Source organism: Capricornis sumatraensis, chromosome 7 (genome assembly GCF_032405125.1).
Source record: "Capricornis sumatraensis isolate serow.1 chromosome 7, serow.2, whole genome shotgun sequence".
Taxonomy (NCBI): Eukaryota; Metazoa; Chordata; class Mammalia; order Artiodactyla; family Bovidae; genus Capricornis; species Capricornis sumatraensis.
The window spans coordinates 71808992-71822228 of record NC_091075.1 but is presented as its reverse complement, the minus strand read 5'-3'; the positions used below and the strand labels follow the sequence as shown (position 1 = coordinate 71822228).

The 13237-nt window shown below is 34.4% G+C and overlaps 1 protein-coding gene across 22 annotated transcripts in view; it reads right to left on the bottom strand.

Annotated features, from left to right (window-relative positions):
- Window positions 1–13237, bottom strand: part of FIP1L1 (factor interacting with PAPOLA and CPSF1) — a 78304-nt gene that overhangs the window by 62469 nt on the left and 2598 nt on the right. For 12 of the 22 annotated variants that reach the window (XM_068974872.1, XM_068974887.1, XM_068974876.1 and 9 more), the window contains 5 exons: window positions 10891–10948; window positions 9729–9832; window positions 5058–5122; window positions 4418–4525; window positions 3865–3995 (listed from right to left, as the gene is read on the bottom strand). In XM_068974872.1, coding sequence (XP_068830973.1) covers window positions 3865–3995; window positions 4418–4525; window positions 5058–5122; window positions 9729–9832; window positions 10891–10948 — 466 coding nt within the window. Of the gene's footprint in view, window positions 1–3504; window positions 3574–3864; window positions 3996–4417; window positions 4529–5057; window positions 5123–9728; window positions 9833–10890; window positions 10949–13237 lie in introns of all 22 variants that reach the window. The other 10 variants (XM_068974866.1, XM_068974870.1, XM_068974868.1 and 7 more) reach the window with 5 other exon arrangements.

Sequence of the window (13237 nt, the reverse complement as noted above, 5' to 3'; positions counted from 1 at the left end):
GAGACAGAGGGAGAAAAAAACACTGCATCACTGCATGAATGAGTAAGAATAGGATGCTAGGGGCTTCCCTAGTGGTTCAGGGGTTGAGAATCCGCCTTGCAATGCAAGGGAAACCGGTTTGATCCCTGGTTTGAACCCTGAGCCGGGAAGATCCTACATGCCATTTATTAAGCCCATGAGCCTAGAGCTGGTGCTCTGCAACAAAAGAAGCCATCGCACCACTAGCAGAGTAGGCCCTGCTTGCTGCAACTAAAGAAAGCCCACATGCAACCACAAAGACGTTTCAACCACAGCTAAAAAATAAAAATAAATCTTTTTTTTAATTTTTTTAAACAAAAGAAAGACTCAATACTACAGTTAAATACTGAAGAAAAATCTTCTTATATATTCAAAAACATAACAGTAGAAATAAAAAAGTGAATAGAAGCACTCTGAAGTCAAAGAAATCTCCAGATAATGGAAAACAAAGAGATAGGAAAAGAAAAACGCATCAGCATAAGGAGATTTTGAATTTTTGAATAAGAGGTCCAAAAGGCACATGAAGACAAAGTAAAAAAAATAACAAGAAAATATCCCACAAATGAAGGATTTATACTTCCAGATTTAGAAGGTACAAATAAATGCTTGGTACAATGGATAACAGACCAACACATCTTAAGAAATTCACAACGGTGACAGAGCTCACACATGCTTCCACAGAGCTAGGGGGTGGGGTGGGAGGGAGACCTATGCAGGCGTGCACACACAAACTTTAATCTTTGAGAGAAGGCTGTGGCCAATTTTTCTTATACACATCACCTATTCTTACTAGTCACTTCTTTCTTGCCCTCACTCCCAGTTATATAATTGTACAATTGTTTTCATACTCAATTGACTTTATACTGAAGTGTACAAAAAGTCTTTAAGAATATTAAAACATTAATAAATCCCTGGAGACATTGTGCAGTGAAATGGCAACCCACTCCAGAGTCCCAAAGAGTCTGACAGACTTAGTGACCAAACAAAAACAACAAATCTACTTGTCAGTATGTTTAAAAATTCACTTAATCAAAAGTTTAAAAGTTATTTTAAAGAGGCTGACTGGCTGTCCCTCAGAAAACTAAGGATAAAAAATAAATCTTTGTATTAGATATAAAAATAACTTTAAAAACCTGTTCTTTCGTCCATTCCCCAGTATCAGTCTGAGTCCTTGATCATTTCGTACCTATAGTACTCCAACAGTTTCCTATCTGGACTCTGACTCACATTTCCCCCCTTTATACTCTGTGGCCCACCCTGGTTGCCAGTTCTTTTTTCTGAAAACCGATTTGCTTATGCTATTCTTATACCCAAGAACTTTCAAATGGCTTCCTACTACCTATCCATCCGTCTGCAGGTTAGGTGCACACTAGTCTTTCACACCATTTCTACCATTCCCAGGCTTCTCCTCTATCTCTCATCGATTCTCAACTCTTCTTTCACACTATCTGGTTTTGTTCACATTGTTTTCTCTGCCTACAATCTTCTCCACTCTCCTCTCTCCTAGTAATGCAAACTTACTCATTTTTCATCGCATCCCATTTGAATCCTTCTAGACTCTGCAATGTAGGATAACCCACTCTTGCCTCTGAACTCCTTACTGTATTTTGTCAATACACCAATATAACACTTTCACAATACAATATGGTTATCAGTTTGTATGTACACATCACTCAGATCGTGAGCTCCCTGAACACAAAGACTGTTTTACTGTAGCACAGGGCTGGGCACAATGAAGGCATTCAGATATGTCAATAAAGTTGGGCAAGTTTTTTTCCTTCTATCTCCTTCTCACCAATCCTAATAATTACAGTTCAAAATGGTAGAGAAGTGGACAGGAGCTTGGACTTTATTCAACTACACCATACACTGCCACCAAGACAGTATTACTTGTAAGTCACTGTCCTAATCACGAACAGACAGTAATTCCTCCAACTCATCTTTCTGGTTTCCATGCTTTCTAAAATTACACCCTACAAAGCCATGTCTTCTATTCTCCAGAAAAAACTAACTCTCTGATTCAATAAGGCTGATTTCTTAAATAATTTGACTACACCTATCAAATTCAAGTCCTTATTCCTTCAGAAGTAAATAAATCAGAATGGAACAATCATCTCCTCTCACATCATCAAAAGAAACTTCAAAATGATTTTTTGATAGACTGTATGTATAACTTATTCACTATGGCTACCTTCAATAAAAGACCAGACCCTAGCAGTTTCTTCTTATTCTTTGCTTTTAGAAGTTTACTGCAAGAAAACACAAAGTATACAAAAACTGGAAGTTTAAAAAGGCAGTTCTTATTTCTGTTGGAAGAAAATGAAAAGCACCACTGCCAACAAACTATTTCCTCATCAAGATAACTTCTCTAACTATTCATTGCAATTGTAAAAGACAATATATTCAATGTCTAACTAAGCAGGTATCATCAAAAATAACTTGATGACCATTTAAAATAAGAAAGACATCAGACACTTTCAAAATATTTACAGCAGAACAAGAACCAAATACTTACCCAAAGTAGGATGTAAATTAAAATTAAATTCTCTATACAGAACTGTGTCCAGCAGAGCGGCTACATCTGCGGATATAGCACATGCATTGCATAAGGCAGTATTTTGGAGGACAGGGCTATAAGCCCCAAAAGGGACACAGAAAAGTTCCTGCCCATAAAAATTCCCTGAGTGTACAGCTCAAACTAAAAGTCACTCCCAGTCACTGACATCCCAGTGTCACTCAACACAAGAATAAAGAATTAAGACTTAAGGTAAAGGAAGAAGAGTTTATAATCAGGTTTTGAGAAAGTTTGTGGGATGCTGTGTATCACACAAGTATGAAAATATATTATTATTCTTTGGAATGATCATATGGAATAGAGAAGCAAAAAGTCAGACCTGATACCCAAGTGGTATCAACCTACAAGTTCCTCACTAACTTGCTCCTTTTAAATATTCATTTAAAAAATCAATGACTTTATCCTAATTTTGTTGAGTCTCTCTTGGCGACTCTCAAAGAATACCTAAGATTCTTGAGATACCTTCAACTGTAAGAGACATCACATCAATGATTTCAGTGTCACACAGATAATACAGGGTATGCCATCTACCTTACCATTTTTTAACAGAAAATCAGGAAAAATAAGTCTCCAATTCTGATAAAAATTACAGCAGGATCTACAATGAGTGCTTAGCCTGTTGGCATGAACTTTTATATCCTACAAACAAACATACACTTGACTCAAAATAAAATCACAACATACAGCAAGAATAGTTTTACTTTGCATTTGTTAGTATAATAGGCTATAATTCACATGCTTGCAAAAGTGGAGATAAAACAACAATCAGCAAATTTGTAAGTCACCAGGAAGCTGAAGATTTGGAAAAAAGGTAGCTATTTCCATTTTAATCTTGTCCCTCGAGTAGTGGTATGGGAGCAGACTCAAGAACAAAAAATGAGAGCAACCAAGGATAATTTACTAAAATTCACCTTAAAAAGATTGAATCTGCCATCTTGGATCTCTGCACCTGGTGTAACTTCCATAGTACAGTCTTCGGCCTAAGTTAAATAACATATTCCCCATTAAGATACCACATAATTTTTAATTGACAGGCCACATAAAGACAAACCAGCTGTGGCTAGTCTGCAACATGAAACTAAAAACATCAGATAATCATTAATATGAAACTCTGAAAGGGAAGGAGGGGGAAAAAAACAAACACGGTAAAACGGAATTTTTAAACTATCATATAGCATTTAACCACCTTTATAGGGAAAAACTGACGTATTTAGGGAATAAAATTGGGACAGTAGAAAAGGCCGGGGTATTTTGGAATATTTACTAATTACCGTAATTTTATTTGTAGTAGAGGTAACTGGTATAACTTCAAGCCCCATTCGTATCCTCTTCTGTTTTTCACAGTAAGCCTTCCAGGTATCTTCATTAAACCCGTAATTAAAATAATCAGAAAGATCAGCACCTAAAGATAAAACATACTTTCAGTGTACAAATGATTTCAATTCTATTTTTATGTAGTACGTAAAATATAATAAACTGTAAAAATATAGAGTTCTATTAAGTCTTATCACCTCTTCTAATTTTACCAATTCTCCCAATTAATACCATAAAGCAACAGAACTATACAAAGTTTTGACCAAAATGATTTCCTCTAGAATTGGCATTATAATAAAAACAATGAGTCTACTTTTATATAATGCTCGGTCACCTGTAAGATTTAATATTATAAGTCACTATTACTTGTGTGCTTAAGACAATAAAAATTACATTTAAAAAGTAATATTATATGCTGAAAAAAACTTTTCTAATGATTGTTCATACTGTTTGCTAATGACTATTTATACTAAAATTTTTTCAAACTGATATAATCCACAATGATCTTACCAGGTTTACGCCATGGTTTATCTTCAAAAGAATCCAAATCCACCTCCAAGAGCGGAACTCCATTAATGCTTCCAGGCGCATCCAGATCCACTCCTTTCACTTTCGTTCCTACTTTAGAAAATTACAAAACCGTAAAGGACCCATATTAGTGAGACATACCACAGACAAACAGAAAACAATGACACCCTTTTACTACTGCTAATGCTAGCACTAATTGTGGCAAAGATTTCTCACTGAGTAGTAACGTTTCCACAAATAAAAAGTGAGGTCAAAGTTTATGGTGTAGTTATAAGATAAAACAGAGAGATTAGAGACTTCTTGTTTATAATAAGGGATTCCTGTACCAAGAAATTTCCCTCTTTTAAATCATTATCTTCATACATTCTGTGAGCTAAGAAAGATTTCTACCTTTTAAAAAAGCTGTAGAACAAACAAACAACAACAAAATCACACACGTGACAGGAACCCTATGTGACCCACAGCCTAAAGGATTTACTAACTAGCCATTTACAGGAAAGTGCCCACTATATATGGTCAAAACTGTTCTTTTTAACTGAGTTGTAATAACTAACATCTATTCTTGACTTATTCAGATAGATGCCCGATTTTCCTATTGATGCAACTACAAATATAAATTTACCGGTAGTTCCATAAACTCTTCCTCCTGTCTTGATGTTAAGATTTACAGGTGCTGTACCGTAACTCCTAAAAGCAAAATAATAAAAATTATCCTGAAACGCTGCAATGAAAACAGTAAAATATTCAGTATGTACATATAAATTATATACCCACATATTAACTGGATAGACTGACACTAAAACATTTTAGAAAATGTTTTAAATTTTAAACGTCTATCACTTGGCTCAATAAAAGTTAAAAACAAAATTTTTAAAAAGTATGATTAATTTTCCATCTTAAAAACCTACCTGTAAATAATTCAATATTCCACTGTTACAAACTAACCAGAAATTTGGCTGGAAAGGAAAGAATAGTTTATATGCCTTGTTTTTACTTCCTCATCTCCTACTCATTCATCTGGACTTGCAAAAACTCATTGCTTCTTGCCCGCCTAATAATGTTCATCTTTTGTCTCCAACGTGTTAATTGTGACACCTAGGTTGTTCTGCCTTAGAAAACTAAGGCTATATTCAATAAAATACTCAAATATTTGTATAAAGCTCCACTGCTATAAATTTAAGAAATATAAGGTAGCTCAAACAAAACTGTTACTATCAAGGAGGACCATCATTACCAACTTGAAAGGTTTCATCATCTCATTGACTAATTAATTAATCTAATAAATGCTTTTGCCATGGCTTAGGGGTAAAGAACCCGCCTGCAATGCAGGAGAGCAGCAGGAGCCATGGGTTCCATTCTTGGGTCAGGAAGATTCCCTGGAGAAAGAAATGGCAACCCACTCCAGTACTCTTCTTGGGAAATCCCATGGACAGGGAAGCCTGACAGAGGAGTCGATGGGGTCGAAAGAGTCAGACACAACAATAAATGCTTGAGCACCAACAATGTATCACATATAGTTCTAAGCTAAGGACAGAGAATGAGGAACTGGACAAATATGGTTCCTGTCTCTTAATACTTACATTTCAACAATCAAGTTCAGCACAGCAAAAGCACTCTGAGGTATCTATATAAGATATACAAAAGTCCCAGCTATTTGAAAGTCAAAGTACAAAAACCCAGGACTGTCTCCAAATGGCCCTCTTACAGAACTGCTAAAGGATAAACCAAAACAGTATTTATGGCTTACCGTAGTTCATTACATGAAGTTCTTTACTTCCCACCCAGCTACTTTCCCTTCCCCACAGTGCCGTTTAAAATGTTACTTTTCTTTTTTAATGTCACCAAGCCTTTGCATTCTTTGTGAGTAAAGAAGCTTAGCTGTCTGGAAAACTGTATTCAAGTAAATCTGACACCAATCAATAGCTGCCCTGCCACCATGAGATGTCAGGCTTCTCTAGGGGCTAGATCCTATGTACCTGGATGTCTAAAGGAACTTCAAATTAAATGTACCAAGAAATTTTATTTTAACCTGCTCCTCCCACCTTACCCATATATGGTAATACACTGCTATGTATACAATGAACTAATCTAGAAATCTCCAAATCATTGAGTCCTTTATCTCCCTTTCCATCTATAACCAACCATTACCCACATTATTTCCATTTATTCTTTACTCATATATATCAAATTATTTCATCTATCCCTATATTACTGCTGCTGGCTTAGTTTTATCATCCCTTGTGTATGATTACTTCAAATCTATTAACTAATTTCTGTCTAGCACATCTTAACTACTTCTGCTAGTTTTATTTCAAATGTGACTGACTATTTATAATAACCTTTAAAGGTTCCATGATGACATGGCAAAAATGTACTAACGTTCCTCTTCTGTGGTTTAAATAAGCAACCTTTCTCATCTACCTTATTCTCCAGCATTCTGGTTCCTCTAAGTCATGCTTCCACTACATCTAAGTAGCTTCCTCTGCCAAAACCATCAGTCCATTTCCTTCTGTCTCAAGAATTACTGAAATAACTTCAAATACTACCTCCTTTAGAATTTTCTCTTTAACACATGCAGACTTTTAGCAACCATCCTCTCAAAACTTTTAAATCATTGTACACGTTTCTAGCTAAACACTTACACTGCTTAGCTAGAAAGTGTTTGCTCACGTCTGTCTTCCTCACTACTTTTGATAAACAAGAATAGTTTATATTCCCATCATCAATTAATAGAATGCCACACAAGCTGTCTTTAAAAAGTATTTAATGAATGAGAAGATGAATTTCAAAGACATAGCTGAGAAGCCACTCTTCTATACAAGGTAAATTATTCCTACCCTAAGATTTGCTTTTCTTCCTACCTAACTTATAGATACAATAAACTCTGTGACAAAAAGTGTGTTACCTACAACAATTCTAGTTTTTACTTTCTAGCAGCTTAAATAAACCAATTTAGCATTGTTCCTTAAAAACAATTTGCTCTTTAAATTTGCTTCTGAAAACACTGCACAAAGTAAGTATTCATCAAATTTTCTCCTTGGCTTTCTTTCAGTTTTCAATGGCTCTATCTTGAGATAGCAAGGTTAAAAAAGCTTTATACTCTCCAGAAAGATCTGTAACTTAGTTTGAAATGCATTAAAAAATACAAAAGAAAAGATGGACTGTTGAGTGGGTGGAGGCATGGAGGTAGGTAGTAGACAGACAGGTGATAGAGCAAACACAGCAAAACATAAATTATATAATCCAGCTGATGAGTAAATGGGTGTCCACATCAATTCCTTAAACTTCTTCGAATGTTTGAAAATTTTCATGGTCAAATGTTGAGGGAAGAAAAAAGTTCAAAGACAACTGTGTTTTTTAACATGCAGTCTATTTACTAAATAAATATCTACTAAATACCATATGTAGGACAATGTAAGAAATAGGAAAATTCATAAACCATGGTTTCTACTCAAAGATTTCAGAGTCTAACTGTGTTAAACGTGCAAACATAATTACAATCCATGAAACTGCTATAAGAAATAAAGTTCAGATAAAAGTACTATGGGAGTCTATGTGTATTTGATATTTGTATGAAAGTCTTATCCCAAAATTGGTCATATTAGTAAAAACTAATCACCATTTCCTTTAATTCTTCTATACTTGCAAATACAAATAATTTTAGAGGATAATATTTACTAAAAATGCAATGAATACTATGGTATTATTTTGAAGTGTTCCTTCTGCGTAGTGCAAATGAAAAACAAAGTCAAAGTGTTAGTCACTCAATTGTGTCCAACTCTTTGTGACCCCATGGACTGCAGCCTGCCAGCAGGACTGTAGTTCCTCCTATCTATGGGATTCTCCAGTCAAGAATACTGGAGGGGGTACACATTCCTTTCTCCAGGGGATGTTCCCAACCCAGGGAGTGAACCCGGGTCGTCTCCTGCACGGTAGGTAGATTCTTTACTATCTGAGCCACCAGGGAAACCCAGATGACAAAGGCCTATTACCATAAGGGCTTACTAACATCACAAGCTCAACATTAATCATTTACTTTAGGAGAACATCAGCATTACCCTAACATGAATCATTTAAATCCTGCCCCCCCACAAAAGTTGCTAGGGTCTTAAAATTCCACAAGCAGTCATTATTATAATGCAAAACTGATTATGACAACTGAATTACCTTTAAGCTTCCTGAAATAACTTCAAAAAATTTCTCTACTAGATAAAATATTCAAAAGTATTTATGTATATATTGTTCCATTTCAGATAAGACTGTGCAATTAATGAAAAGCTTGTTTCTAATGTACTAGTACCACAGTATACATCCAAATTGAAAAGCAGAGAAACAATGTCAACTTTTATTCTACCACAACAAAATCACAATCCGTACTTTATTCCTCAGCAGTCCATTCACTTGATCCAGCTTTACAGACTATAAACCCTGAGACAACATACTGGCATAAACAGCCCTCAGGATTATTAACCACTTGAAAAATACACTATAAAAAGCAAAAAGAAGTACTTTGGTTATTGTTTTTATTGAACAAAAAAAACTAAACTCAGGTCTGGAAAAGTAATAAAATGTTAAAAACAATATAGATGCAAACAACAATTTAAGGTTTTCTAATTAAAGAATCTGTGGCACTCAATTAATTTGTAAAAACACTTCAATTTCAAGAATAAAAAACTGCTACTTCCACACGTTTACCTAACTTTATATTTAAGAAAAAAAATTTAATTCTGAAATCCCTTTACATCATGAGATGTAACTAAATGCACGCATGCATGCCAAGTCGCTTCAGTTGTGTCTTGACTCTTTGTGACCCTATGGACCATAGCCCTCCAGGCTCCTCCGTCCATGGGATTCTCCATGCAAGAATACTTGAGTGGGTTCCCCTGCCCTCCTCCAGGGGATCTTCCTGACCCAGAGATCAAACCCGTGTCTCTTATGTCTCCTGCACTGGCAGGCGGGTTCTTTACCACTAGTGCCACCTGGGAAGCCCTGTAACTGACATATAACACTGTATTAACTTCAGGTTTACAACAGAAGGATTTGACATACGTATAAATTGTCAACATGATTACAGTAAGTTAACATCCACCACCACAAATAGTTACAAATATTTTTTTTCCTTGTGACAAGAACTTGTACCTACTATCTTAGCAATTTATCAGATGAAATTTTAATAAGAATTCATATCATGGTCAGATGGAAAATTGTAAAAACAATGGAATCAATCACTAATTGTCTGATACAGGCACACTGCCTTTGATTTAAGCACATACAACTGTTACTTATAACTCACCCATACTGTGGTGCTCCCGTTTTAATGTCTCCTATAGTGACGTGAACATCGTCCTCATCATCATCACTGTCGCTATCACTATCATCTTCAGTCTCAGTCACTTTCTACACCAAAAAAGAACAACCACAAAATGCACTCATTAATCCGTTTCAACATTTGATCTGAGATGTGTAACTGAAAAGGTAACCATTTTGCATTTTTTGAGCTCCTTTTAAAGGAAAAAGTTATAGTGTCACTGCCTATTTCAACTCATTTACAACTCTGATGTTTTACATGACAAAAGGATAACGATGTTAAGTAAAACCTTTTTCATCATTGTCTTTTTGTAAATAACACCGTATGTATTTTTCCTGTTAAAAGCTGCTCCTCTTGAAAATAAGATCTAAGGCAACATACTAAAATATCTAAAAGATAAACTTTAAAAAATTTGAGGAATTCTTAACAGAAAGAACATGAAGGTAGTAGGAAAACAATTTTTAAGGGTCACAGAGTCATGGTTAAAATCACCAAAGAGTTAAAAAACAGTTCACTTACTCCTGACAATCATTTACACACAGTAGAGGCCCTGCATGCAAATGACTGAGGGAATACTTCGTTTCCATGAGGAAAAGTTGGGCCATACACAAAGGTTTTATTTTGACTCTAAAAGGCTGTTTTGTGCTTAGTCACATAAGAGTAAAATTAAAAAGTAGAACTCTTAGGCTAAATACTTTTTTGTATTCAAGTTGGAGCTTGCAGAATACAATTTCGTTTTTACAGGATTAAAACATGTTAAAACATTCCTAAGACCAATGATTTGTCACCTGTAAAACGTCACTTTTAACAGGCATGAGGTCAGACTGTCACACACACATATATATATAAATATATATAAATAAAATATAGATATATCTGCTAAAGAAATTGACAAACTTGGGTTGCAAGATGCAATGTTTGCTTTGAAAAAAACTAGGCTATTATTATTAATAATAAACTATTTTATTAAAGCAATAAACATTAAGCCTTTGTAAATGTTCCATTTCATCTAGAGTTTCCTGCCACTAATTCTCATGCAAAATACTGTAAGTAATTCTAAATTTTGGGTTTTTTTCCTATGTGAACGGGAAACTACCGATAAAGATTTTGAACAGAGAAGTAACCAGATCTCAAAGCCTTGTGTTACCGGTTTAGGTACGCCATTTTCAGGAGTTTCGTCTTCAATTCCAGATGGAGGATTGGCACTATAAGCAACAAAAACAAGCACACGCTGTGTATTACTTTTCTGAAGTAAGGATGGAGCATTATACTATTTTTAAGCTATGTCTGATAGTTTCTTGAAATTACTGTCTCCGTTGGATAAGAAGATGGTAAAAACTGCCTGTCTTACTCTGCTATTCCTAATGCCTATACAAAACATGTACATTCAACACTGGAAGTAAAATGGAATTGCACCCACAGTTTGTTAATGACGCCAAATTTGCAGTTTGATGATGGAATACAATTTGAGTTTTTTACTTTTTAAAAATATGCATCATACTTTATCTTATTTACCCTAAAACTACCTTGAACATTGAGGTACTGTAGGAACTGCCAACGGCTATGTAACAGTTTCCTCTTTTCTTCCTCATTTTATAGTTTTATCTTATTGGATATATGTCCTTTGTGAAATAAAAAACAAATTTTAAGATTTTAATAAAGTTAATTTTCATTTAAGACTGCCTTCCAGTTTGGCAGTGAGGAGCTCCAGATCTAATTTTCACACATGACAAAAACTTTTTTAAGGCTAGTTATTAATTTGAATTTGCCCTGTTATAACAAAATTGCTATATAATAATAAATATTCTTATTCTCACAAGACTCAGCATATGGCCATTATCCATGGTGTCAGATTTCCAGTACTATAGTGCAATTGGTTCTTACAATTATAATTTTTATAGTGGAAATTAACCATTAACCTCATTTTATAGATAAATTAACTCAACTCACAATGATGTAGGTAAAGCATTTCTAGGAAAAATGTCCAGATGTTGATACAGTTCAAAGCTCTTTTCACTGAATTCCTGCTAATCTCTTCTAAACTTCACTTTTTGTCAGTTTCTATAGGAATCAATTTAATCTCTAGAGTGGTTTTTTTTTTTCGTAATACAATTTTCAAATAAAGCAAAATGAAGGGTAAAACCTGAAAATTTATCTGTTAAATTTTCATTGTTCTACACTAGCCCAAGGAAAAAAATATGCAACTGTGATTATTCAGTACATTTCTCAGAAACCAGGTGGGCTTGTTCTTTTATGTCACAAAACAGTATATTTAACCAAAACTTGGATCAGTGAAACATGACAATTAGAGATAGCACAATGCCATGGTTAATGACAATTTCAAGGATGGGTTAGTCATTTTTTTAGTCACAAGAATCTGGGGAAAACTAATAGCAAGAGCTCAGCTCATTTAGGGCAATGTAATATGAATACCAGAACACAGGTTTGTTTGGCAGGGCGCTCGTGCCCAACAGACTTAAATTTTTATTCTCTATCACCATTAAAATGCTAGAAATGTGGTAAAATTATAAGCTTTTTCTAGAAAAATAAAATCTTAAAGATAGATCTTTTCCTTTGGATGAAATAAACAGCTTTCCAAATAAAGTGCTAATAAGGAACATGGAGACATTTTGACAATGACAATCAATTTAATCAGGCTGTGTACAGAGGAAGTAAGAAATCAAAAAATAAGCTTCAAGAATTGTAGCCAAGAACTCATATTAACAAAATAAAATAAAAATTAGTTCACAAAATCATGTTATTATCATTAATTTCTGGACCAAGTGAAAAACAGGATAGGAAGTAATATTACTTTCATCACTATATACTACACAAATCCCAACTTTGTGATTGAGATCAGGGTTAGGAACTGATTTGGATATATCCATTTCAAAATTAAGTAACAAGATTTCAGATGGTACAGTACTGAATTAATTAAAAAAAAACACATCCAAAATAGGGGTATTTTTAAGAAAAGAATAAGTTCAACAACCCCTAAGCTGTTTCCATTTCTCACTTCTTCCCTTCATCCACTTTTTAAAAAATAGCAGCAGAGATACAATTCATATTCCATACAATCTACTCATTTGAAGCATACAACCAGAAGATTAAGTATGAAGACAGAATACTGTATCTATCTAATTACAGTACATTTCCATCATCCCAAAAAGAAATCTTACAGATATGTAGTTGGTCTCCATTTTTCCTACCCCAGTAACTACTAACTACTTTCTGTCTCTTTGGATTTACCTATTGTGTACACTTAATATAATTAGAAACGCAATACGTAGTCCTTTGTGCCTGGCTTCTTTCACTAAGCATAATGTTTTCAAGGTTCACCTGTGTTCTAACATATCAGTACCTCGTTTCTCTTCACTGTCAAATAGTATTTCAATTTATGAATATATCACTTTTCTAAATCTGTTCATTCATCATTTAATGGCTATTATGAATAATGCTGCTATGAACATTCACATAAAACTTTTTGCGATGTG